The 25,722-nt window shown below is 39.1% G+C and overlaps 1 protein-coding gene across 33 annotated transcripts in view; it reads right to left on the reverse strand.

Annotated features, from left to right (window-relative positions):
* The window catches only part of DTNA (dystrobrevin alpha), a 351,511-nt gene that overhangs the window by 118,562 nt on the left and 207,227 nt on the right, over nt 1-25,722 (reverse strand). For all 33 annotated transcript variants that reach the window (XM_038543520.1, XM_038543523.1, XM_038543521.1 and 30 more), the window contains one exon: nt 4,689-4,756. In XM_038543520.1, the coding sequence (XP_038399448.1) occupies nt 4,689-4,755 (67 nt within the window). In that variant the 5' untranslated portion in view covers nt 4,756. The remainder of the gene's footprint in view (nt 1-4,688; nt 4,757-25,722) is intronic.

A 25,722-nucleotide genomic window follows, 5' to 3' on the forward strand; every position in this document is an offset into this window, starting at 1 on the left:
CCCACCTCAAGCCGCTTCATTAGTAGAAACCTTGACAGTGAGGAGCCAAGGCTAGAAGGGACACTGAGTTTATATACTGATTTTTCTGGATAAGCTGGTTTATGAGAATATGGGATGTGGTTTTGAAGGAGTCCTTGAAACTTGTGAGCCATAACAATAGTGGCGAAGCCTTGAGAGAAAGTAAAGTTATAAGTGGAAAGAATTGATCAGAAACAAAACTTTGGTAAAATCTGGCTTCAGGGTGTCTGGAAGGTGTGAAGAGACAGAAAAAAGAGAAGTAGAGTGGTCAAAAAAAGCAAAGACCAGACAAGAGTGGCGACATTGGAGAGTATTTCCAGGATGGTGACCTATGGTATTAACATCTTAAAGAGGCTGAGGAGCAAGAGAAAGGAAGTAGCAAGTGAAAAATAATCACTGTATCCACCATGGACTATAGTGTGTGGTGGGCTCATGGTAGCAGGCTTATTCATGGCATTTTTCTGAATTTTTGTAATCGATTTTCCTAAAAGCCACAGCTTGCATTGCAAAATCATGCTCTAGGTTTCATTCGGACTATCCATGTGCGGACTGTAGTTAACTTTCTAAAGAACTATCTGCCCTTGAGCAATTCACGTGTTTGTTGAGTATGTATGTTTGCCTCTCTTTGATTTTCTGCCCCTTCTCTGCTTAGAGGCCAGGGGTATCACTGATTTCTCTTCAGGCCCTTCTTTATCTCAGCAGATATTCCATATTCTTAAAGAACGCTTTCCAATCACTCTCCTCTGATTAAAACCTACTTCTCGTGTACACTGCAGACTTTTAAACCAACATTTATTCAGCACCTAAGGTGAATGGATTTGAATGTAAAGGTCTATGGTTTGTCCCTAGGAGATGTTCAGGACAGTGAGTGACACGTTCATAAGTAAGTGTTATATAAGGCAGAGTGATGTCCTCTCAGAGTAGAAAAACAGAGGTGATTTGATTCCAAGAACAAACAATTTATTCTGCTAAAAGACAATCTGATAAATTTATCTAAGCTGATAAACTTATTTGATGGCTGAAAAGCCAAGATGAGGATGACATCTACATTTAACTAGTCTTTCAGTTTTAATCTAAGGTACTAAATAAAGGGATAATTAAGGCATTATCCTGAAGGGAATTTTTTTGGTTAAGGGCAACTTGTCTAGAATTTCTTTAATCAAAGTTGGTGGCCACAGAGTTAGTGATTTATTTTGTTTTAACATAAGGCTAGTCTTTTTTTTTTTTCTTTTCTTATTTGTGAGTCCTTGCTACCCTTAATTCCATTTCTTTACCATTTCTTTTTGCTTCTGCTGCTTGTGGTTATGAGCTCAGAGCAGACATTTAATGCAGATGAATGCTGTAATCACCTGAATTTGCCTAAATTTCTTATCAATTATTATTCTCTGTTCTTTGTGTCCTATATTCTTTAGCCTTTGTAAGGCCAAGATGCCTTAACATTCCCCTCAGCCTGACCAAATTTCAGATGGGTTTCTTCCTGACCCTAGGCTTCCAACCTCCTTTCCTTGGAGCTTTTACTTCAGAAAACTTTTCATTGTAAATTCTTTGTCTGCCTCGTTGAGAAGTAATCTCCCAGCCTCTTGCCAGTTTTACAGCCCAGGAATATCTTTCTTTATTTTTTTTATTTTTATTTATTTATTTATTTATTTTTATTTATTTTTATTTTTTTTCAGGAATATCTTTCTTAAGGACATGGGAGCCAAACCATTGAAGCGCAATCATTGAAGGAGATCTCCAATTCTCTGTTGAAGGGTAGAAGCCTAACTTTCTAAAGGGGACAATTAGCAGGATTTTTGCAGTAGCTCACCTCAGTACTTAAAAACCCTCCTGCCTTCCACAGGAGCTGAGTCCAATCTCTCTTTTCTCTTGCACTAGGTCTTGACTGCAATTCAATAATCTTGAATAAAGTCTTCCCTGCCTTAACCCCTTCACAGGCAATTTTTCTTTGACATTTGTAATTGCCAAAACAAAGGATCTCTTTGGCTCTTTCATTTGCTGTTTAAAAAAAAATTGTTTCTAGAAAATACTTAGCTGACCAGGTTTTTAATTTCCTCCTCCTAAAAAAAAATAATAATAATAATAATTTCCTCCTCCTTTTTTTTTTTTTTTTTTTTTTTTAAGCTCCCTCACAGAATCCTGGGGGAACTTATTTCCAAGGCCTGATGTCAATCTTCCTTTATAGTTTCCTTGGGTTTTTTGTTTGTTTGTTTGTTTTTTTGTTTTTTGTTTTTGGTGTCCTGCTGATAGAGCTGCTGAGGTAACCTCTATGTTTTTCAACTACTTAACACATTCTCAATGAGATCACTTCTCTTTTTTGTATGACAGTCTACCTAACAATATCAATTCTTCCTTTTGCAATCAGCCAGTTGTCTTATCTGGCAGAATTCCACTTACTGTGGACATGCCCTCCCTAGTGTCAATCTAGAGATGATGTTCACTAGAGCATTGTTAAGGTCAGACGTGCTTTCCTCTTTGGGGCCAACATCTGAGTCTATTATTTAGCACGCCCAAGGAAGAAAGACACACGTTTGTGTGGCTTGCTTGACTATTCTTATCACACTAATCAGAAGAACTCATGAAATGATTCAATAAATGCATGACATCCCGGAGAAGTTTCTATGAAGATAAAGTTACAAAGTGGGAAACAAATGCACAATTTTCCTATGTCTCTTTCCCTTGAAAAACGTGGAGGTTTTCTGTTTCTGTGTCTATAAAACTTACGTCAATCATCCTTTGATTTGGACAACTCTAACTCGGAAGACATTTGCAACTTATATATTTGTCTGTGCCAAGGATCACAGCAGGTGCAGAAGAACTGGGACAGTGTACTTACATTTGGACAAATATTTACAAAATCATTAACAAAGCACACTTTTGTAATTCGTGCAGTGCATTGGCTGATATATCTTTAATGTAACAATGATAAATTCAAATTCCCCCAAGACTTTAGTGCTTTGTTATGTTAAATAGCAATATATTTTTCTTTTCCTGACAAAACACTGGCCCATGATGTATGGGTCTCCTGACTTTTAGTCTAAGAATCTGTGGTCTTGCATTTTGTTGAGATGGGCAGAGGTAACTAGGTTCCTTCCTCTGATAGATATGTATCAACAAAGGTCACAATTCCAGGTGGCTGGCCATGCCACAAGTGAAGATATAGGGCCAAACACGGCCTAGGAAATTGGAAGGTCATGGTTGCAACTCTCTGAGGCACTTTAGACATGTCTCTGAGAGTGGAAAAAGCAAGAAGCATGATTGAGATTCCTCACGTCAATTTTAATTTTCTTTCCTTTTTGTTAGTTCTGAAGCTGTCTTGGTGCCTCCAGATTACTGGGACATGATAAAGGGAAATATGAATCTTATTATCTGGGACTTTCCTTTATCTGCTCCCGACCCTCATTCTTGCCAAATCAGTTCCAGTCTCCGGTAGAAATCTAATTTTGTCTACTGCCTTCTCAGAGAGAAAGGATTACAACTCCCTTCTGCTCATCTTCATTCCTTATGCAAGGAAGGAGAGATAAAAAGACAATAAGAGAATTGTACTTTTTTCTTTATAACATGAATTTGAGATGTGTGCCCCCCACCATGTCAAATTCTTTTTCCTTATGAATAAGAAATGATGGTCTGTGGGATGCAAGGGTGGCTTAGTCGGTTAAGCTGTTAATCAATGAACTCTTGATTTTGGTTCAGGTCATGATCTCAGGGTGGTGAGATCAAGCCCTGTGTCAGGTTCTGTGCTGAGTGAGGAGCCTGCTTAAGTTTCTCTCTGCCTCTCCTCTGCCCCACCTCCCCTGCTTACACATACTCTCTTTCTTGCTAAAAAGAAAGAAAGAAATAATAGTCTGTAATGGAGACACTACCAACCAATTAATTATACAGCAATCTGGCATTTACATAAATCAATAATCTTTATTTAATGGATTCTTCACTGAGGTGAGTAAATATAACCTTAGTTTGGTTTCCCTCATGTAGAGGTCACTTCCAAGCTCTTTAAAAAAAAAAAAATTATTTATTTAGAGAGAGAGCATGCTTGTGAGTGTGGGGGAGGAGCAGAGGGAGGGTGAGAGAGAGAATCTCAAGCTAACTTCCTGCCCTACTCAGTGCTCTATCCCAGTACCTAAGATCATGACCTGAGCTGAAACAAAGAGTCTGTTGCTTAACTGACTGAGCCACCCAGATGCTCTACCTCCAAACTCTTTATTTTCCTTTTCACTTTTTAGAAACAAGTTTGTGGGACAGACTCTACCCCTCTCCATAAAGTCCAAAAGTCATTTCACAAACTATATCTAATGCCGGATATATGGCATATATGAGTGTGCCAGACAGCAATATTGTGGGGACGTGAACATGGATTTTAAAATGCAGGAGACTGTATTAGTGCCAACACTAAATAGTGTTTACCAAGTGCCCATGTGTACATATATACTTGGCTTTGTGAAAATTTTTTCTTTCATAGAAAATATACAATCTAGTAATAAATTATGATGATTCACTGACTAACTTCACTCTTACCCAATAGGAAGCAAAATTGCCCAAATGTGAATTTTATACAAGGAATTTAGGATTTTAAGGAAAAGGACAAATGCCATAAGGATTAAGTAGATACTTTCAGTCTTTCTGTGAGTATTCAATGGAAACTATAGGGTGTTCCTGAGAAGTTCCATACTTACTCATCTCTGCAAACAGCTGTCTTCTTTCTGCCATGGTATTTCCTCTTTTCCCACTATCTTCAATCATTCTAGGAGGCAAAATGGTTACAATGTTATTACCCTCATGCTAATGAGGCAAACAGCCATTTCTATGTTAACACACTTGCTGTAGTTATGCCACAAACATAGACAAACTATTTAAAACTGTGTATTTAGAAAGTATAGCTTTACTTTCACTATTAAATTGCCATACATATTTTTTCATACACAATGTTGTTGTAATTGTTGGAGGGAGTATAAAATTTTTATTTTCTAACATAAAAATAATTACAATAGCAGATGACCTTGTGCCAAACTGAATACAACCATCCACCATCTGTTGTTAGGTGGTTCATTTCATATATAGTTTCTCTTTCAATTTTGGGAATACCTACAAAGAACATAGAGCAGATATTATGGATTCCATTAAACAAATGATGAGATAGAGAGTCTTGTGAGACTTAGTAAAGTGAATGGTGTAAACCTTGGACCCCCAAGACCAGTTTGCCTTCTGCCATATTCTGCTGCAGGTTGTCACTGTGTACTCAAAACCCTACTTTAGATGCAGGTTATTTTCTAAATATTGACCTTTAAGTGTTTGGAATCTGCAACAGTTTTTCTATACATAATAATTTCATGCAAAGTGGTTAGGTTCACATCTTTCTACTTAACCATACTACTGTCTGCAGTAACCATTTAAAAGGTGCTGTGAAAATGCCAACAGATAAAATAATAAAAAAATATTAAAAAAATTTAAATCTGACTTGAGGAGAAAGAAGATAATGAGAAATTTATTGAAAATGTTCTTTAGAGTGATAGAGGACTTTGGGCTCATATTAAGGGTTTCATAGGTGGATGGAGTCGATTTTTTATTATATCTAATTAAACATTTATTTATTTATTTTAAATATTTTATTTAGTTATTTATTCATGAGAGACACAGATAGAGAGAGGCAGAGACATAGGCAGAGGGAGAAGCAGGCTCCCTGTGGGAAGGGTAGGGGTGGGGGTGGCTGATGTGGGACTTGATCCCAGGACCCCGGGATCATGACCTGAGCCGAAGGCAGATGCTCGACCACTGAGCCACTCAGGTGCTCCTAATTAAACTTAAAAAAAAAAAAACCCCACAAAACTAAAGTTTCCTCTCTTGTACACGCATGTACACATATACCACATACCACCGTGTTTTGATTCTCAGATGTGATAAACAGAAGGCATAGCTGATCTTCCTGCCTGTCTTTTGATGGACTCTGCTCTTTCTCAAATATGGTTCTCTGTCTATGCTACTTTGTGTTTTTTGTTTTTTTTTTAAAGATTTTATTTACTTATTCATGAGAGACACACAGAGAGAGGCAGAGACACAGGCAGAGGGAGAAGCAGGCTCCATGCAGGGAGCCCGACGTAGGACTCAATCCTGGGACTCCAGGACCATGCCCTGGGCCGAAGGCAGGCGCTAAACTGCTGAGCCACCCAGGGATCCCCTGTCTATGCTACTTTATGGTCCAGATTCCCCTCTCCCTGAGTCTAGCTAACTGGCAGTAACCCTTCAGCTTAGTTTAGGTGGATCTCCCTGGGAAATCCTCCTTAACTCTATGATCGGCTGGGTTTGGTGCCTTTCCTCTGAGCCTCCACAGCTCACTATCCCTTTCTCTCAATGCTGAAAAGTCACCTCAAAAATCTTTATTGAGTGCCTTCTAGACTCCAGGAACCATGGTAAGTTCTAGGTGTGCAAAAATGATGAAGTCACAGTTCCTAGCCACAAGGTGCTTACCCTCTAATCAAGGAGATACAAAAGCAGAGAAGCTGTGAAACCACAATGGAGTAATTATAGCCACAGAAGTGGAAAGATTTGTGAGTGTGAGAGACATTGACAACCTGAGGGTAAATTTAGTAGAACTAGCTTGCAGAAGACAGCTCAAAAATGGAGCTGTATACAAAATAACTCACCTAAGGGTAAAAGAAAATACTGATGGTGAAAAGCGATGCGATGCCAGTTATTCTCGTCAAAGAGCCTCACTTGTTGTTTCTATGAATGAAGGATTATTTGCCTACTGCCAGGAAGGGAAAGAAGGGCATGGGACAGCCTTGGTTTACATAGTTAAGGGAAGACTGTGTTCCCATTCACGATGGGTGATGATGTATCCAGAGTCTGGCCTAAATAACAACTGGAAAAGAGTAGGGTTATTAATTAAGTGTCTTAATTTGGTAACAATTCACTGCTGAACGTAGTCAAGTTTCTTTTTATGATTTTAAATGTGCAGGTATGGTTGAAATACAAAGATCTGGAGAAAAACATACCCCTCCTGATTCACAGAACCACATCGCCTTTACTCCAGAGGAAGTAGGTAGATGATACTCTGACATTCACAAAATAGTCTGGATACAGCTTCCAATTTTTATTTCAAGAGCTTAGAAGTAGAGTCGAAGCAATAGATAAGGGAAAGAACCAGTGATACATTCCTACATCTGTCTGTATGTTGCAATGAGTTGAAAAGAACTGTTAAAAATAAATCACAAAGGATGGCAGGCTGGAAAGCTCTGATTGAAAATGTCAGAGAAGGAAAGACTGGCCTCCAAACCCACAGTGCTCACTGCCTGTACCCTCAATCGGTACTGTTTGTGACACCTCTTTTCTAGTTAACTTTTTGTGTGTCTCTCTGTAAGGTTTTTGAGGGCAGCAACTTCAAACATTTTAAGTTCTTTACAGTGCCTAGCAAAATCCAATCAGCAATGATATGTCCAGTTAGTAATTATTGAAAAAAAAAAGAATGAAACAAAAAAAATTGAGGAAAGAACAGTATGAGCTAAGTTTGCTCTCCCATGAAATGGACTTTCAATTATATTTCCAAAAACTGACTCACAGAAGAGTTCAAATCAGATCTCACTCGTTTCAGAAATTAATTATTTGAAATGAGGGAGACTAATTTATATCTATTATAATCTAGGACCATACATTTTAAAGCAAAATCTTGTCCTATGAAGCAGAAGTTAAAATAGATGCAAACTACCCTGATGTCACCGTTTGGTCTATTCATCATCATTTCGTGATTAATTAACTCATAAAAGAACCATCATTAGTTAAATAATAGGAATTAATTCTCACTTCTAAGTAAAATGTGTACCTTAGAAGATCATGAAGGAAAAACTCAGTAGTGTGAAATAATAGAAAGCATGAAATATAATTACAAATATAAAAGGAAAATAACACATTTCGCATTTACCCCTAAAGTTTCCTGGAAGCAGCACTATTAGATAAAATTGAGAATATGCATTTATTACCCATTGATCACAGTCATAATGGTAAAAGAAGGAAGGCATGCTAGTTTTACTGTTTATACAGATTCAACAGAGGGACTTATGGACAGAGTCAGCTCATGAATCAAATAGGCAAGGAGCACCACTGTGGACTCCTTAGATTCCAATTTAACTCTGATCAGTGGGACTTGAGATACATAATGCTTGAGTTTCTTCTTAGAAGGAAGAGCAAAACTTTCAGTAGGGAAGGAGGGAGGGTTTTTGCAGAGAGCAGTTTTGCTTCTGAAATTGTCACGAAGCTCTGCTTTTCATGAATTTCAGTATAACAACAGCTGCCCAAAGTCATATGGAGGAGATGAAGGGGAAAAGAACCCATCTGTGACAATACTAATGTCACAAGGTGTGTGGCTCACCAACAGGCCTAATCTGGTTTCTTTTACTCCCTCATGTAGACAAGATGCTTACAACCTCAGAATTTACCAGATTGCATAAATGTCAAAATAGCAAAAGGAACTAACAGGTGATAAATAAGTGATGAGCCCCATTAAGACATTTCCTTTACTAGGGTTCAGTCCCATGAATTATACACGGTGTGTGTTGTTTTCATTTATGAGAATCTATCCATTTCATTTACTTAAGAAATATTTATAAGGCAGCTATAATTTGTCAGATCCTCTGCTATTTTCACAAGATCCAAAGATGAATAAGACATGATCCTTGCTTTTAAGAAGCTCACGGTTTAGAAGGAGAAACAAATTATTCCAAATGATAATAGTAATTTGGTGTAATACATACAATAATAAAAATATGTATTACTAAATATAGTAGTTTACTTCTGGTAAATCTGAAGGAGGCATCAAAAGGTGACTCTGGGACAGACTTTTAAAGGACAAACAAGAATTTTCCAGATAGAAATGGGTGAAGAAAGGATAATCAGCATTAGAGGTAATCATGAAAAAACCAGGGAGCTTTAACAAGAATATACGGGAACTGCGAATGGTTCAGTATTGCTGAGGGCAAGTATGAGATGCCAGGACAGACATCAGATCTAGAAGGTCTATTCTTCATGTCTAGGCAGTATAGGGCTTCCCTGTAGAAGACTGGATGCCACCCACGGTTAAGTAGGGGACTGATGTATACAGATATAGGTTTTGCCAAGATGACTCCAAAAGATCGGGTAGGTAGGAGGGTAGAGGATGGGCACACATGATTAAGGGAAGAGTCCAGTTTGCCAGATACTTTCATGATTCCGGAGCAAGAATACCATATCTTATGCTAAAGGATTGATTTAAGAGTCAGGGCACATGATCTGTAGTCCACATGAAGAATGGTGGAAGAGAAGAACTCAGCCTTTGCCCTCCCACACCATTTCACACGTTGGAGCAAACAATCTGCTGCAGTAATGACTTCATAGAAAGTGAGTTCCTCAAGTCACCTTCTTCCAGTATTGGCCAAAAGAGGGCCACAAAACTGGACCAGGAGGGCTCCTGCTTTCTGCCCCCATTTATGGGGGACAAATGAAATAACAGAGAAGAATAGTATGGGAACCAACAAGAAATAAAGAATAAATCCAAATACAGGGCACGGAGTGTTAGAAGAAATGTGAATTGTATTTTGGCATGGTGAGAACAAGTTCACATTGAAATATCACATTCTTGAGTTACTTCCTTCATGACACTTCTTTAATCCAACATCGCCCATACTAGACACACATTTCTATGCCACATGACATAAGAAGTTTTAAACGTAAAATATTACACCGATGGTGTCTTACATTTGTATAACTTTCTGAAGATTATAAAATGCTTTTCCCCTGACAACCTTGTGAGGAGCTTGGAGAGACATGATTATTCCTAAATTACAGCCAAAGAGCTTGAGACTCAGGTAAAAAAAAAAAAGTTTCCCCAAAACACATTTCGTGGCAGGAGAAGACATTTCATCCTTTTTTTTTTTTTTTTTTTTGGCTTTTACTTTTTAAATTCCTAGGCTGGTATGAATTCTAATCACTAGTAATCTTCCTCCAGCTGCCACTGTTGAATACAAATTAAGATTTCCTGCAACTAGTAATGAAAATAAGTTGATAGAACTAGGTGATTGGCAGGCCAGAAGGAGATGGAGGGGAAGGGTCCACAGTGCTCTCAAACTGCAGGGGAGAGTCCTTTGTGTGCTACTCCCTAACGGAACCCTCCTATTCTAAAACATTGTTATACTGGAAATAATCATGGAGATGGAAATGATTCCCAGTCGTTTGGATTGATGGAAATCCAGATACGTAGAAACACACCAAGTCACACGTTGGTTCACATTCTCATGTTTTAAGTCCACAAAGCCGACAATGTTTTTAAAAACGTCTGGCTCTGCTTTGCCTCTGCTCCACTTGAGCAAACACTCAAGACCTGCAGACTTTGTGTTTATTTATTTTTTATTTTTTATTTTTTTTCTTTGTGTTTAGATGATAAGACTGTTTCCAGGCCTTATTTTCCTTTGCTTTGCTCCACGTTGGATGACAGGAGGGTGCTGGGTTCACCAATCACCCAGCCTTGCAATCCCCCAAGTTAATAACTGTAGGGAAGGCCATTTCAAGCTCCTTTCCTCCTTTAATTGATTTATTGGTGGCATATAAATGCCTGTTTCCATTTCTGTTAATGAAAGAGGCCTCTGATAGGACTTTCTCAGATTTACATTCTCAGCCTCATCTTTGGCAATATAATAAAAAAGTATTCAGAGCTCTTTCCTGAGGCAAAGGATAATTGCACTTGCTTTTACTTCTCAGTCCTTTATCAAGATGAGCTCCTGCAAGTAGGAAAATGCTGTTACTAAAATAAATGGCTATAATGGGTTTCAGATTTCTTTTACTTTGAGTATCATCTTCTGCTCTTGGAACTTGGATCTTGTGATTGGGGGGCCAGAGCTATGAGCTCACTATTTTAGTATAATGACCAGTGTTATTAGGGATTTTGATCTCCTCTCCAAAGTGCCAACTGTAGTAGTTCTTGGCTGTGGCTGCCCATCACACTAGCCTGAAGACCTTGGAAAAATGCAAATACTTGGACCTATTGAATCTGGGGTTGGAACTGAGCATTCATGTTTGTAAGAGCCCCAGAGGCACTCCTGATATACAGCCATGTTTGAGTTAGAAATATAACACTTGTTGAGTTTGACCACGAACCTCTTCGCAGAACATCAGGTTGGAATTCTTACGTTGCCTTGTAATATGTTTCTCTTGTTTGTAAGACCCTCTTTAAAATGTACTTTGAGCCCAGGGAGAAGATAATTCATTCTTTGGGGAATATAAATATAAACATTTACATACAATGATATTGGGTACCTAATGAGGCAAACTTTAAGGAAGAGGAAATGCCATTAAAAAGTTGAGAAAACCATTTTTGTTCTGGGAAGAACTACTCTTAGTGGTACTGTCAAGTCAGGAAGGAACCTACTGTTCTGGGGTAAGAGTGTACTCGATGTTTAAAGACATTTGGAAAAAAAAAAAAAGACATTTGGTTTTGTTTGCTTTCATTTGGCTTGGTAAAAGGCTAGGAGTCCTGCCCATTAGCAACTGCTATCACCCTCGCCTCCTCCTTCTTAGTAAGTAATGGCTTAAAGATTGCAGAGCAAGGCTGGGAGCAACTTGGCGTGGGTAAAAAAGAAACTTTTGGAAGGAAGATAATGAATATTTGAACTCTGTAACATGGGGTTTGAAGTTATTAGAATGTCCCTGAAGGACCAGAGAGCCCTGTCTGGGAGCTCAATTAAAAGGACTTCTCCTAAAAAAGAAAAAAATAGTAAATAAAAGGACCTCTCCTAAGGTGAGATCACTATCAGGAGGGGGTTGTTTATACTGATGCTTCCAGCACTGCACTAGGACCCAAGATTTTTCAGAGAACTACATTTTATTCAATATGATGTGCCTTTGGGACAATGGTTTTGTATGCGTGTGTGTATATGTGTGTATCTATATTTCTCAAGAGGAATAATGAGTATAGGGCACTTGGTCATGGTGGAACTATGGTTGTCCCTAACACTAGAGAGTGAGGTTTCTTTGTCTTCTTACTGGGATTGCTAAATTCTTAACTTCTGGGGGACAGGTGTTAGGAAATGGCTGCCCTCTGATCATTTGGAACTTTCTCAATTCAGTGTAAGATGTCACTGTTCATAAACATAGGTCTGTTTCTTTTTCCTATATGTCTAATACTTGAAAACAAATAAATGAAAAGTTCTCTTCCCCCAGAAGTAGAAGACTGATTATTTTTAATTAACCTTACACCAGGACAACCCTCATTTTTGTAATTTAATTTATGAGAACCGCTTATTATAGTGGGATTATGTTGTATATATATACAGAGACATTTATAAAAGTAAAATATTTTGAAAAATTTTAAGATTGTAATTCCAAATTTTGTTCAAGTGACTGAGTTCACTTTAGTTTCTCAATAATGAGGCTTCCAAATGACAGGATGTATTAGCTGATTAAGCAGTGCAATGCTGTCCAGTTCAGAGCTAAGATTTAGATCCTTTTAATGTTTGATAAAAGGTTAAGGACCCTCACCCCACCAAAACGTTTACATATGTACACGGATATGCAAATAAAGGAAGTGTAGTTGCTTATGTGGGCTGGTTTAGGGCAAGAAGGCCAGGATTAGTGAGAATCAAAGGTAGATTTGTTTTATAGGGAGCACCAACTGTTGGCCAGTCACAATGGGCATATCTGCAAATCAACTGCCCAGGGAGAGAGCGCAAGAAGGCTCATGGAGACCAGACCCTTTAAGGCCAGACAAAAGGGAAAGATGTCAAGGAGAAGGCAGTGACGGGCTCCTCACATGGTAGAAACCAGAGCACTTTGGTCTACACACTTAATCACGTCAGGCAGAAACTTGCATCTGATAAATCCGAAGTGCTTTAGGACCTTATGGTGTAACTCCTGGTGCTGGAAAGGATTCTAACTCTTCTTTGTTTTGAAGGATCTTAAAAAGAGTAGTAGAAAGAGATAGGTTCCCCCTTGTCCCATTCTAATGCATTAAGGGGAAAGAAAAACTGAGGCAGCTATTAATTCACGGGCCAATTGTTGTCTAGACTTCTGGAAATATGACTTCCAGGAGAAGAACTTAGCAAAAACAAAGTGAGAATAAGTGTAGGACATGGCATTGAGCATTGAGATATAAGCCAGGGAGGCTTGTGTGCTTTATAATGCCCATTTTTTATTTTTTAGGGTTAAGGAGTGTTTTGTGTGGAGAGGTAGAAAAGGCACAGTCAGGGAAAAAAGTTGTTTTCTGCAATAGGACAAGAAAAATCAGACTTTTTCTGGGAGAAGAAATAGTAATAAGATGAAAAGAATAACTACCATAATGCTATTTAAAACTATTACCATTTTACAAAAAAGCTTGCCCTATACCAAGCATTATGCAGGAGTTTTCTCATTCAGTTCTTATAAGAACAGCATATGTTGATATTGTTATTCCCATTTTACTGTGGACACCACCAATTTATCTGTGGACTTCAGAAGAATTAAGTAATTGCCTAAATGACCAATTTAGAGTTTCGAACCAGACACATCTGACTACAGAGTCCACTGGGCTTCTTAAGACCAAAACAGCATTGTATGAAGTAAGACTCAAGGGAACTTCTCCTTTTTCCCCCGAGGATGGGCGTGGTGGGACATTCGTACACACACATACATGAACTAGGCTAAAGCATTGTTGACGACATGCATTAGAAGATGCCAAGCGGAGCTGGGTGGGATGGTGGTAAGGGGTTGTGTGCTGGCATGATTTCTCTAAGGAAAGAGACCTACAAGTCATGAAGCATATAGGTCCTCTGTACTCTCTGCTTCAAGTTCTTTCTCCACCTCTCTTTGCATTTTATTCCCTCTTTCCTGGATCCTCTTCTTGCCCTTTCTTTTCCTTTCCTTAACGCTGCTCCTTTATTCACTTTCTACATTTCTATGTGTATTAGGGAATACGACCCAGACCAACAAAACAGACAGTTCTTAAACTTGAGAAAGAAGGACCACGCAAGAATCGCTGGGAAAAGAAAAAAAGAATGTTATATGGTGAATAAGTTCTGCAGATCAAATGTATGGCGTGGTGATTGTAGTAAATAATAATGAAATTTAAACTTGAGCTTTGCTATGAGAGTAAATCTTAGGCTCTCCCATCAAAAAAGAAGGTAGGTACTTGAGGTGATGAATGGGTTAAGTAACTTGCTTGGGAGAATTATTTCAAAATGTAGAGGTATATCAAATCATGTTGTACCCTTTACATATGTTACAGTTTTGTCAATTACACCTCAATAAAGCTGGGAATATTAAATTTCAAATTTCCCTGAGAGAATCAGAAAGTTCACCTTGGTATAACTAATTTGGTTGGTGGGGGGTGGGGAAGGAGGAGCAAAGGGAGAGGGGGAAAGAGAACCTTAAGCAGGTTCTGTGCCCAGCATGGAGCCCGAAGTGGGACTCAATTTCATGATCCTGAGATTATGACCCTGAGACCATGACCTGGGCTGAAATCGAGAGTCAAACACTTAACCAAGTGAGCCAGGTACCCAGGTGCTCCAACTGTCTTTTGAGATAAAGATGATGGGAAGGCAAATGGGGGGAAGGCACTAAGATAGGCAGGCAGGAAGATATCAATATAACCACTACTATCTTTTAATAGATTCAAAACCAATAACAAAGCATGAAAAGAACACAGGGTTCCAAACACAGTCCATGGAGGATATGAAAAGATGAAAGAGAGTGTCTATTAAATTATTTTTAAGTTCCCTTCCTCCTTACTAATTCTCCTATATGTTTCTCAAAATGTATTTATGCCAGGACAAATATTTTCAAAGGGCAATTTTCAAGAATCCTAGATCATCAAAGAAACTATTTTGTTCTCATTTAAAATGAGGAGTAAAGAGCACCTGGGTGGCTCAGTGGTGGAACATCTGCCTTTGCCTCAGGTCATGATCCGGGGGTCTGGGATGGAGTCCCACATCAGGTTGCCTGTGAGGAGCTTGCTTCTCCCTCTGCCTATGGCTCTGCCTCTCTCTCTGTGTCTCTCATGAATAAATAAATAAAATCTTTAAACAACAACAACAACAAAACAAGGAGTAAGGGAATCTACACTTAACAACTTTTCAGTCTAGTGCAACGTGTCAGTAAAAAGTAGAATGGAGGGCAGCCCGGGTGGCTCAGCAGTTTAGCGGCACCTTCAGTCCAGGGTGTGATCCTGGAGACCCGGGATCGACTCCGAAGTCAGGCTCCTTGCATGGAAGCCTGCTTTTTCCTCTGCCTGTGTCTCTGCCTCTCTCTCCCTCTCCGTGTCTCTCATGAATAAATAAACATTTTTTAAAAAGTAGAATGGAGGCTAACCCATAGTTAAATATTAAATTAATTAATATTGTGCTATTTTTTCCTTTCTCTACTCAGATTCTCTCAGTGGAAAATATCTCAGGCTGATACAATATAAAACAACTCAGAAAATGGCAATGACATTGTAGGGACTCTGATGATTGCTATTCAGTAGAGTCACAGCCAAGTATATGGGGTTAATACATGCACATGCCAAAATTAAATAGGCCACATGGAAAAGAAACAGGCAGAGTGTATGAGCTGCCAGAAGTTATGGCTGCAAGATCCTCGGCAGTAAACAATGGCATTCTGCACACCATGGTCCTTTCCCTGAGACGAGGGCTTACTGGCATGACAAGAGTAGAGAATGGAAAGAGAAGAAACAGAGGCAGCCCTTATTTCTTGCCACTGGATCTGTTTCTATGAGTTATAAGCCTCCCCGTTATGTCCCTTCCTTTGAAGAGAATTTGTCTGAAATTAAGGGATGACTGGAAGAAATCTCTGTTTCTTGAGAGAACCATGGCTCTAAGTTGGTGGTTGCCAAGAATTTTAGTGGGGAAGAATAGCTGGTGGGAAGGCGCCTTCTTTCTCAGTCTTGAACCATGCAGGCCTTCTGGATCATTTTGTTGAGGCGGAGACATGAATGCTTGGGTTATGTAGCAGGAAGGGACTATGAGATTCGTTCACGGAGAATAATAACAATAATAGATAGCATGTATGAAATGCTTCCCATGTGTAGGGAGGCTCTGAATTATAAGCACTTTACATGCATTGTCCTACTTATTTCTTATCCTAACTCTGAGATAGGTCATATTACACTTCCCTGTTTTATAGAGGAGAAAACCATGGCTGAAGAGGTAGACAAAATAATGGCCTCCCAAGGATGCACACATCCCAATCTCCAGATTTGTGAATATGTTACCTCACATAGCAAAAGGGACTTTGCAGATGTGATCAAATTAATGACTCTGAGATAAGGAGATTATCTTGGGTTATGTGCGTGGGCCCAATGTAATTATGAGTCCTTATAAAGGAAAGACACACTTTGGAGATGTAGGTAAGGCCCACAAACCAAGGAATGCAGGTGGCCTCTGGAAGCTGGAAAAGGCAAGGAAATGAATCCTCCTCTAGGACTTCCAGAAGGAAAGCAACCTTGCCAACACCCAATTTTAGCATAGTCAGACCCGTTTTGGACTTGTGTTTTGTTTTAAGCCATAAATCTGTGATAATTTGTTATAGCAGCAATAGAACACTAATCCAGATTGAATAGTTAAGAAACTTCCACAAGATCACAATACTGGTAGCCACAGAACCAGGAGTGGCATTTTACAAGTCTCTCCAGGAGCTCTATACTTGACCATCATGCTGCATGCCCAACCTATTCATCCTTAGACTCGGCTTGCTCCCAAATACCATTCATTAATTTATTGAGACCTATGTTCCTGCTTAATGTTTACGATCTTATTTAATACTCAGATCTGGAGGTGTTATCATTCCTATCTTACAGATGAGAAAAGAGATGAGGGTTAGAGATTTTTAAAAGCTAAAATTTATACCCAGGTCAATCTACCTGGCTGTCCTCCCAAGTTTTTAGCTTCTTCATCCTATTGCCATATACATCTGACCAACATTTATTTGGCATCTGTTAAACACCATCATGAAGCAAAAACTTAAATTTGGGTGCTTTATCCCTCAGTAATTCTTGAACAAATCTAGATGGTCCTACAGGAGTCGCTATATCAACTATGCTCTAGGAATATTCCACTACAGAAGGTTAGTGGTGGAATTTCTGGACACAAAGTTATCATTGATACAAGCTCTTTCAATCTCAGTGGCTTAATGATAAGAATTAATTAGGCTACACTCTGATCCCATCTATATCAACAAACCAAATTAGCTCTGATTGCTTAATTAATATGGTCAAATTTAATAGAGGTAAATCTAGTAAAGAATACTTTCGGATTATTAAGATATGAGATCACATATCTGACTATCACAATATAAGAATTATTAGAACTCTGATCTACTACAGATCAGAAATCATCTGGATGGGAGAACATCCTGCTTTTAATTGATATAATATTTTGAAACATAGGAGTTGCTAGCTAACTAAAGGGTCTGCAAATGAGGTGCCTGCTGCTGGGAACTTTATGATCCCCAAAAGCCTATACCACAATGAAATGCATTTACTCTATTAAAAGATCACATCTTCTTATTATGTTATTTTTACCATAATATAAAAGACAAAGTGATGTACAATACAATTATGTAGAAAATGAATCTGCCTGGAGAACCAGAAAACAAAGTTAATTATTGAATCATAAACCCCCATGTTAACTGGCAAATGGCCACACACACACACACACACACACACAAACAAAAAAGACCACACACATACACACACATGCACAAACACCCCATCTCTCTGACTCAATGGTGTTCATACTTCAAACTACCCCTACTTCCATGGATACACAACTAGAATCAGTCACAGTGATACAAAGTAAGAGCTATAGCACAAAACATTTTTAGCCAAATAGCATCAATGTCACTGTGGATATGCTTTTGAGATTGTAAAAGTCATTCTTGTGATGCATCAGTATATGTCTGCTCTGTGAATCTGTGAATACTGAAAGCAAGTGTTCCAGATTCATGCTTCAGTGTCTGCATTTATGGAAACAAGTGTCCCTGGACCTTGTGAGAACATAACAAAGGGTAATAAGCGGCAAGCTCTGCATCCAAGACTGAACAAGCAGTTCCTTTTTAAATAAAGGCTTTGGCGGAGGGGCACTCAAGCCATTTCCTGCCAGTCTGGCCACACAGACTAGTGCCTACCATTTCACTGTCATTTAATGCACCAGAGTAGTGATGCATTTAATAGCACGTTAGTGACTTCAAAGACTTAATGAGTCTAAACTACTACCTGGAAATGATTAGGTTCTGAGAGAAGTAACTACTGAAAAACTGTTCTTTAAAAGCTCCAAAAAAACTGTCGAAAGGGATTCTGGGACATCGATATTAGCTATATGTGACCAACAGTATCCTTTGAGCCCACGTAGTGAGGCTCCCTTCCATCTGTGAGCTGTTGTCTCATTGAGCTTGAAACATGAATCAGTCCCATTCTTACACAGTAACATCAAGTCAAGGCATTTCAAAAAGTACAGAGCCTTAATAACATTTCAGGGGCCAGAAAAAAATGGTTTGTAAATAAAGGAACCAGATCAAGAAGCTCCTTGTCATTATTTTCCTATTTGTAATATGTCAGTAATAACTGTTTCCCAATTCTGTGGTGTCACTTGGTGAGAACAATGACACTCAGAAATCAGGTGGCAAGTTTAAGGCTGCACGGTGAAGTAGCAAAATCAGAAAGTTTAAATTCTTGGGTCCTGGTTAGAGATGATTTTCAGTATATAAATCATGTAATACTGCCTTTACAAGTCAATGACACTTTTCCTCTTTTATGATTTACCGATCTATTTCTTGGAGGCAGTGCCACTAGAGTCAAATGCTCTAGAGAACTTTTATCAAGAAATGAATATGAGGTATTAGGAATGGGGCTGAGCAAGTAAAGAATGAGAACCGTGGAGTTCACAAGCGGTTGTTATAATCATAAGGACCTGCAGAAGTCTTCTCAAGCAGGCAAGTCATTGCCCTATGGAACCATATGCCTGAAAATGCTTTAAACTTGAGTTATTGTTCTCCAAGGTCCATTAATAGTCTGCAAAGCAGCCAAGTTAGTGAGTCCTTGAAATGACAGCCTTTTGAAGTTTGGTATGCCTTTGTTCATCCCAAATTTAGGATTATGCCAATATTTTCTGGAGGTGTGTAGGGGGAAGACTAGTTGTGATGGTGAAGAATAGAAAGTGACTAACCCTCTCACCTCCAAACAAAAAGAAAAATAAAAAAGATGGTCATTTTTAGCTTTTAAATATGTCACTTACAGTATGACCAGTGTGCTTATTTTTTTAATATGGTGCCTGCTTATATCCTAATTACACAGAATCAGAGTCAGGCGTTTTTTTAGTTTAAAAAGTTTAAGCTAATTACGCAGTTTTCCTCTGCAAAAGTTGTCAAGAGTTATTTGCAACATGCTCTTGGCAACTTTTTCTAGCACAGCATTCAATGCCAATCCTCCATTAATGTGGTGCTCATGGCTCTTGACTCTCAGAACCAGGACCGTGAACTCTGCAGGAGACATCAGCTAGAAGGGGCGTGGGAAAAAGACATTACAATTAGATCGTTTCTTACTGTCAAATACTCTCCTCTTACAGACACAGTAGACTCCTAAGAGTAGAAGGAAGGGGTGCATCAGGTCAGGGACAGCAGGTAGAAGGAGGGAATGAAGAGGTCAAGGTGTCCAGGCTTGGCTTAGTTTACTCAGCAATCTGGATTGTTAGTAAACCATGTGAGGGGCAAACAACCAATACAGACACCTTTGTTTTAAAACAAATAGACATACTACGTTGTTTAATTTCTGGAGTCCCTGGGGTAGTCTCACTAGTGGAGGCTGTACTGTGGCTGCCTTTCTTGGTTTGGATGTCATGCTTTATTATGGCAGGTTGTGATTATATGAGCTTATTTAGGAGCCATGCCTTTTTTATCTAATGGCCTCCATAGTCAACTAAGATGCATTCTGACGACCAGCACGTAAATGCAGGTTGGGCTTCCCACTGCCTTTAATTTAAAATCCAAATCCTTAAAATGTCTTTGCAGGTCCAAGCAATTGGGCTCCTAGGTTCACTGTTGACACATGTCACTCTGTTCACTCACTGCACAGCAGTCACACATGGCTCAGGGCCTTCCATTCCTTTGCCTGGAATATTCTCTTCTCTTTTCCCAGTGCACATCCCAACTGCTCTCAGCCCCAAACCTGGCCAGCCCATTAGCATCACCACCCTAGGGCAGCCTTTCCTAATTTCCACTAACATACTCTAGCTCTCTGCTTTCATAATGCCCTCATAATTTACTTTTATAACAGTTATCAAAATTATAGCCATAGAATACTTTATGAAATTGGTTTTTTGGGGTCTGTATCACTCATAAGACTGTCAGTTTCATGAAGGGCATGCAGCATCTCAGTGATGTTCATTATACCACTAGTGCCTAGAAGGAATGAGTGAAGCCAAGGAGGATGATTACATTGGCTGCAGGCCATTCGGGTGGCTTCCATTGTACAGAGGAGGAGAAGAGAAGCCACTAGATTTCTGTGTACAGGAGTTAAAAAATGCAAGCAGTAATGATGAAAAATTAGTCTGACAGTGTATGTACAGGATGAATTGGAGAAGGGGGGAAATGAAAAAGTCTTGGAAGACTGGACTTGGAAGATTCGGCGGTGGGACTCCAAGAGCTTTTCCCCTCTCAGAGCAGCTGTTGGTTGTATACACTGTTCAGAGGGAGTTCCAGTGCATACGTGGCTCAGTCATTGCTAAGAGAAACTGCTTACAAATGAAATAGGAGAAATTGTTCACTTCTATTCATATGGCTTCAAATATATTTTTTAAGACGTGGGGAGATGTGGTAAAGAAGAACAGACTACCTGAGAAGGAATAATGAAGATTTCACCTAAATAAGTGAAGTTTTGTGAATATCTCACAAAATAATTTTGCAAACTTATGTATCATTTTAACTTTTAAACTGTAGGCGGTCTGTGGATGAGAACTTAGATAACAATTTTCATAGGTACAATTTGACTCAGGCCCCCTCCTCAATATAAACTAGTTCTTTCTTTGATGATTAAGATAGTCTTTATATACATCAGAAACAAACAGTCCCGTTTCAGGCAAGCCTCAAATGGTCAATTTTGGGTAACTCTGAGTATCTCCAAAGACACCAAATACCCTCCAAATACTGATACTTTCACTAAACAGGAGTTTAAAAGTGAATACAAAATAATTTTTACTACTCTCCCATTTTGAATGGGGCTAACTGCTTCCTGAGCCAAAGAAGATGACAAGTGTTGCCTCATGGCATCTCATGCCCTTCTAGACAAAACTGAGGACATGCAGTACGGTAGGAAGAACAAATCATATGAGGAACAGGTAGAGAATTATTCCCCAGATTCTGTCATTTCTAGAACCACAGAGGTTATTTTTAATGCAGGGTATTGAAGTATAATTTCCAACTCCATGGCATAGATGTCTTCTGAGTATATTTGCTGTAAAGTTAAATTCTGTATATTAAGCACTATTTTTCCATCAATTTCAATTTTTAAATGAGCAATAAATTTCAGAAGTAGTAAGGGCATAGGAAGTAGTCTTTGGGGGTGGGGTGGGGTGAGGACTCTATATGATATAATAATAAAATCTACAGCAAAACATTTAACTCCTTTTATCATGTCTTTGTGCTCTTCTTGGTATATGACGCTTGTCCCTCACTCTTTTTTTTTTTAAAGATTTTATTTATTTATTCATGAGAGACACAGAGAGAGAGAGGCAGAGACACAGGAAGAGGGAGAAGCAGGTTCCATGCAGGGAGCCTGATGTGGGACTCGATCTCGGACCCCGGGATCACACCCTGAGTCGAAGGCAGATGTTCAACCACTGAGCCACCCAGGCATCCCTCGACCCCAACTCTTAAAGTGCCTAGCATATTATAAGGTTGTCAGATTTTGTGTGTGACTCGAATATAGGACATACTAATACTACAAAATTATTCATTGTTCCTGAAATTGAAATTCAATTTCGCATCCTATATTTTATCTGACAATCCCACTGAAACAGCACCCTAGACTCAGAAAACATTTGTTAGGTGATTTAATTTTCTTTGGATTATAGAAGAGTCTCTTCCAGTTTGCTGATTTTAATTTTTGCCATGGAATCTTTTCTTCAAATTAATTCCTTAACTGGAGCCAAGCATCTAAAAAAAGTTAAAATAACAGTTGCTCTGGCAGGGAAAAGAGGGCTGAACCCAGCCCACTTAGGCTCCTATCCTTTGCTATTGTTGAAAACCCATTTGTTTAGCCCAGACTCCTCACTGTCAGATGAGAAGAGGAGGCCCACGGAAGAGGGTGACTGTAAATCCCGTGTCTTTGCTTTGCAATATGTAGTCCCTGCACATAAAGCCAACTCTGCAGTCTAGGAATGAGTTACACTCCTAAAGTTAATTTACAAGTTTCATTACAGTACATTTTCCTGTTCAGAATATGTTATAACATTAAAGTTAGATTATTAGGTGATCCAACAAGGTAACTAAAAAGTGAAATATGTACCATGGGAAAATATTGGGGGAAAATGTAGGTATTTCCCATAAATTATGGGTAAGATAGATTTTCTTGAAATAGTCCAAAAGCCTAATGATCTCAGTTTGTGTTAGTGAAACAGTGTAGAGGTAGGCAAACAAATATTCTATTGTCTTTTTTTAAGTTTTAGGGAGACTGATAAAACCCATTGGAATATGTAGGAGGCTAATCCGGTGGAAAGAGCAGAAAATGCAGAGAAACAAGGGGTGAATGGAGAAGCTGGGGCTCTACTAATCTTTCCCAAACTCTTCAAGAGCTTAAAACACTTGGAGGAAAAAAAAAAAAAAAACACTTGGAGAATGTCTTTCGTGACTTCACCATCTCTCACCGTGCCCTAGCACTTCTTCCTATGAAGTCACTAATTCTAAAGAAAGAGAAAAATCCTCCACACCTAATATCTCTCCATTTATTCATTCATCTATTTATTAATGCAATGAAGAGTTAAATATGTGGGCCAGGCACTGTATGAGTCATTGGTGACACAGTGGTAAACAAGACAGAAATAGTTTCTGCCTTCAGGAAACTTACAGCATATGGGGGAGACAGACATGGAAATATGATTGCAAAAATAATTCACTACAATTGTGATAAGTGATACCCAGAGAAGTACAATTACTGCAAACACTGGCTACCTAATACAGAATCATCATGCTCAGCAGCAGTATTTATTATGAACTTATTATGTGCAAAGGATTTTCATCCCTTCTATATAAACTCACACAAATCTTGGAAAGTATCAAGGTAGGTATTATTATTATTACACTTTTTAAAGAAATATGATGGAAATCTTCTTTTTTTTCTATTTATAACCTTGACTACCTCCTGAAAAAGCCATTGGAAACCCCATTGTTCTGTTAGCATCTTGATGCATTTTGAGTATGAAGGTTTGGAACAAGAACATAAGAGAGCTAAATTTCTCTGTATAGCAAGAGGAAAAATATTTGTAGTTCCTAAGAAACAATCTGGAGTCATGTGTGAGCAGCAGAAAAGAAGAGGAAAAGTAAGATGACACTGGTAGAGAGATGAAAATGGCTGTGTGCCCCCACCTCCTACATTCCCCAGGTCTACCAGTCCTTGCCAACCCCATAACCTTCAGTGAAGTTCCTAGACATGTCAGTATTGAGTGGATTCTTTCTGGATACTGGCAAGGGGATAGAGTTTCACTTGCAATCTGAGAAAAGGAAGAAAAGAGAATATGGCTTGTGTACTATTGGAGCCAGATGAGTAATAGGTTAAAGGACAGTAATTCCCAAGAATTCCCAAAGGTTGTGGGAAGGGTTTACACTTTCTAATTGGTGCACACCAACTTTATCTGACTCCCTAAGGCAGGTAGGAAGTTCCAGTTGATAACTGGATTATCCAAATGAGGGCATATGGACCCAAAGAGCTCCCAAGCTAGTAATTGTGTAAAAATTACATTTGAATCTAAATCTGACTTCAAGGTCTGTGCTTTTCCAGCTTTGTCGTGTTTCCTCAGTTTTGGTGAGAAGGGCCCCAGGGGCCATAAGACAGTATTTCTCCCCCGCTATGAGTCTGTAGGGAATTAGCTCCACACTGACTGAAGTAATGGCTAATGAGTCTCATGTCAGAATCCCCAGCAATTGTGCCCCTCTTTAATGCTTAACAAAGTACTTTTACATATATTACTTAATGTATGGAATTTTACTTCTTCTGAATAAACAACTAAATATATTGTGCTAAATAAATCCCAAGGGTTTGCTAGTTTTGTTTTGTTTTGTTTTTTCAGTATAAATCACTCATCCAGCTGTTCCTTCATGGGCATTATCTGCTGTGTGCAGCTTTGCCAAGCACAGACACTCAGCTGGGGAGCAAATGTAGAACTTGCATTTGCTGTGCTTGTGGACAGACCTCAAGAGCAATGTGTACATCCTGTAGGCTTTGGAAAGAAAACTGGGGACATAATGTCCTGGTTAAAGCAAATGCCTACATTTATTTTTGGAATTATTTCTTGGAACTGTGAGGAGATGAGTTTTTTCATGCAGAACCAAGGACAGGAAGCAAGAAGGTTAAGGAAATGCAAAGCCTGAGTTCTTAAAGCTCCACTAAACTTAGCTGGTGTGTCCTGGAGGTTTAATCACTAGGTAGAGTAAATTCTCAGCAGGTATAAATAAACTTAGGTTCCTTTTAGATTGTCTGCTTTGGTTGGGGAACTGCCAGACCTACAAGGGCCATTTATCCCAGGTTGCCATTTATGTCTTTCCACCTTGAATTTCCCATCTCTTGTCTCTGTGTCCTCATTTAGATGATGTTTACTTTTATATCTTTGAGAGTGCCTAGGATGTTGTGGAAAATACTCTTTGAATGCCAACATGGAATAAGCCCAACTTTCTTGGAAAAAGTAAAAATTGGAATGTGAAAATCTTTTAATGTCTATGAATCCCACAGCTGCTTTTAGTGTCAGGAAAATATCCAACACTTTACCTACGGCACCCACCCTGATATATTATTATTCTCTGTGTTAGCTCTTCTTAGAGCAGAGAGAGGCAGCCGCCTAGACGTTTCCTTCAGAAGGTTAAAGCTTTTGCTTGCCCCCTTGCCATTGCCAACACAGAGGGTCTCTGTTCTCCACTTTAGAGGAAGCAGCTGTGGAGCTTAAGAAAGACAAACATTTGGGAGGGGAGGTTTGGCTATGGATTTGGACACACCTTAGTTCAAATCTCCTCACTGCCATGTTCTACCAGCCTGTTTTGGGGTGAAACACTGAAGTTTCACTTACTCTCAGTTTCCTTTGAAATTAACCTGCTGTAATTCTGTGAGGACTGAATGAGGTAATTTTGTAAAATGCCTGGCACCTGTACCTTCTACTTTCTGTCATTGACATCTGTCACATTGTCCTTCCAACATTCCCTTCCCATCTTTTCTCCTGTAACCTCTCTTGTCATCTATTTTATGTGTTTGCTGTGAGGCTGACTTTGTTTCCCTTCAAACAGAGAAGTAGAATACTCCATTCCCTGGCCCCCACCTGACCATGGTGACACCCAGGTGCCCCTTTATTTATTTTTTTAAAATATTTAATTTATTTATTCATGAGAGACAGAGAGAGAGAGGCAGCGACATAGGCAGAGGGAGAAGCAGGCTCCCTCTGGGGAGCCTGATGTGGGCTTCGATCCCTGGACCCTGGGATCATAACCTGAGCCAAAGGCAGATGCTCAACCTCTGAGCCACCCAGGTGC

The sequence above is a fragment of the Canis lupus genome, chromosome 7 (genome assembly GCF_011100685.1).
Source record: "Canis lupus familiaris isolate Mischka breed German Shepherd chromosome 7, alternate assembly UU_Cfam_GSD_1.0, whole genome shotgun sequence".
Classification (NCBI taxonomy): domain Eukaryota; kingdom Metazoa; phylum Chordata; class Mammalia; order Carnivora; family Canidae; genus Canis; species Canis lupus.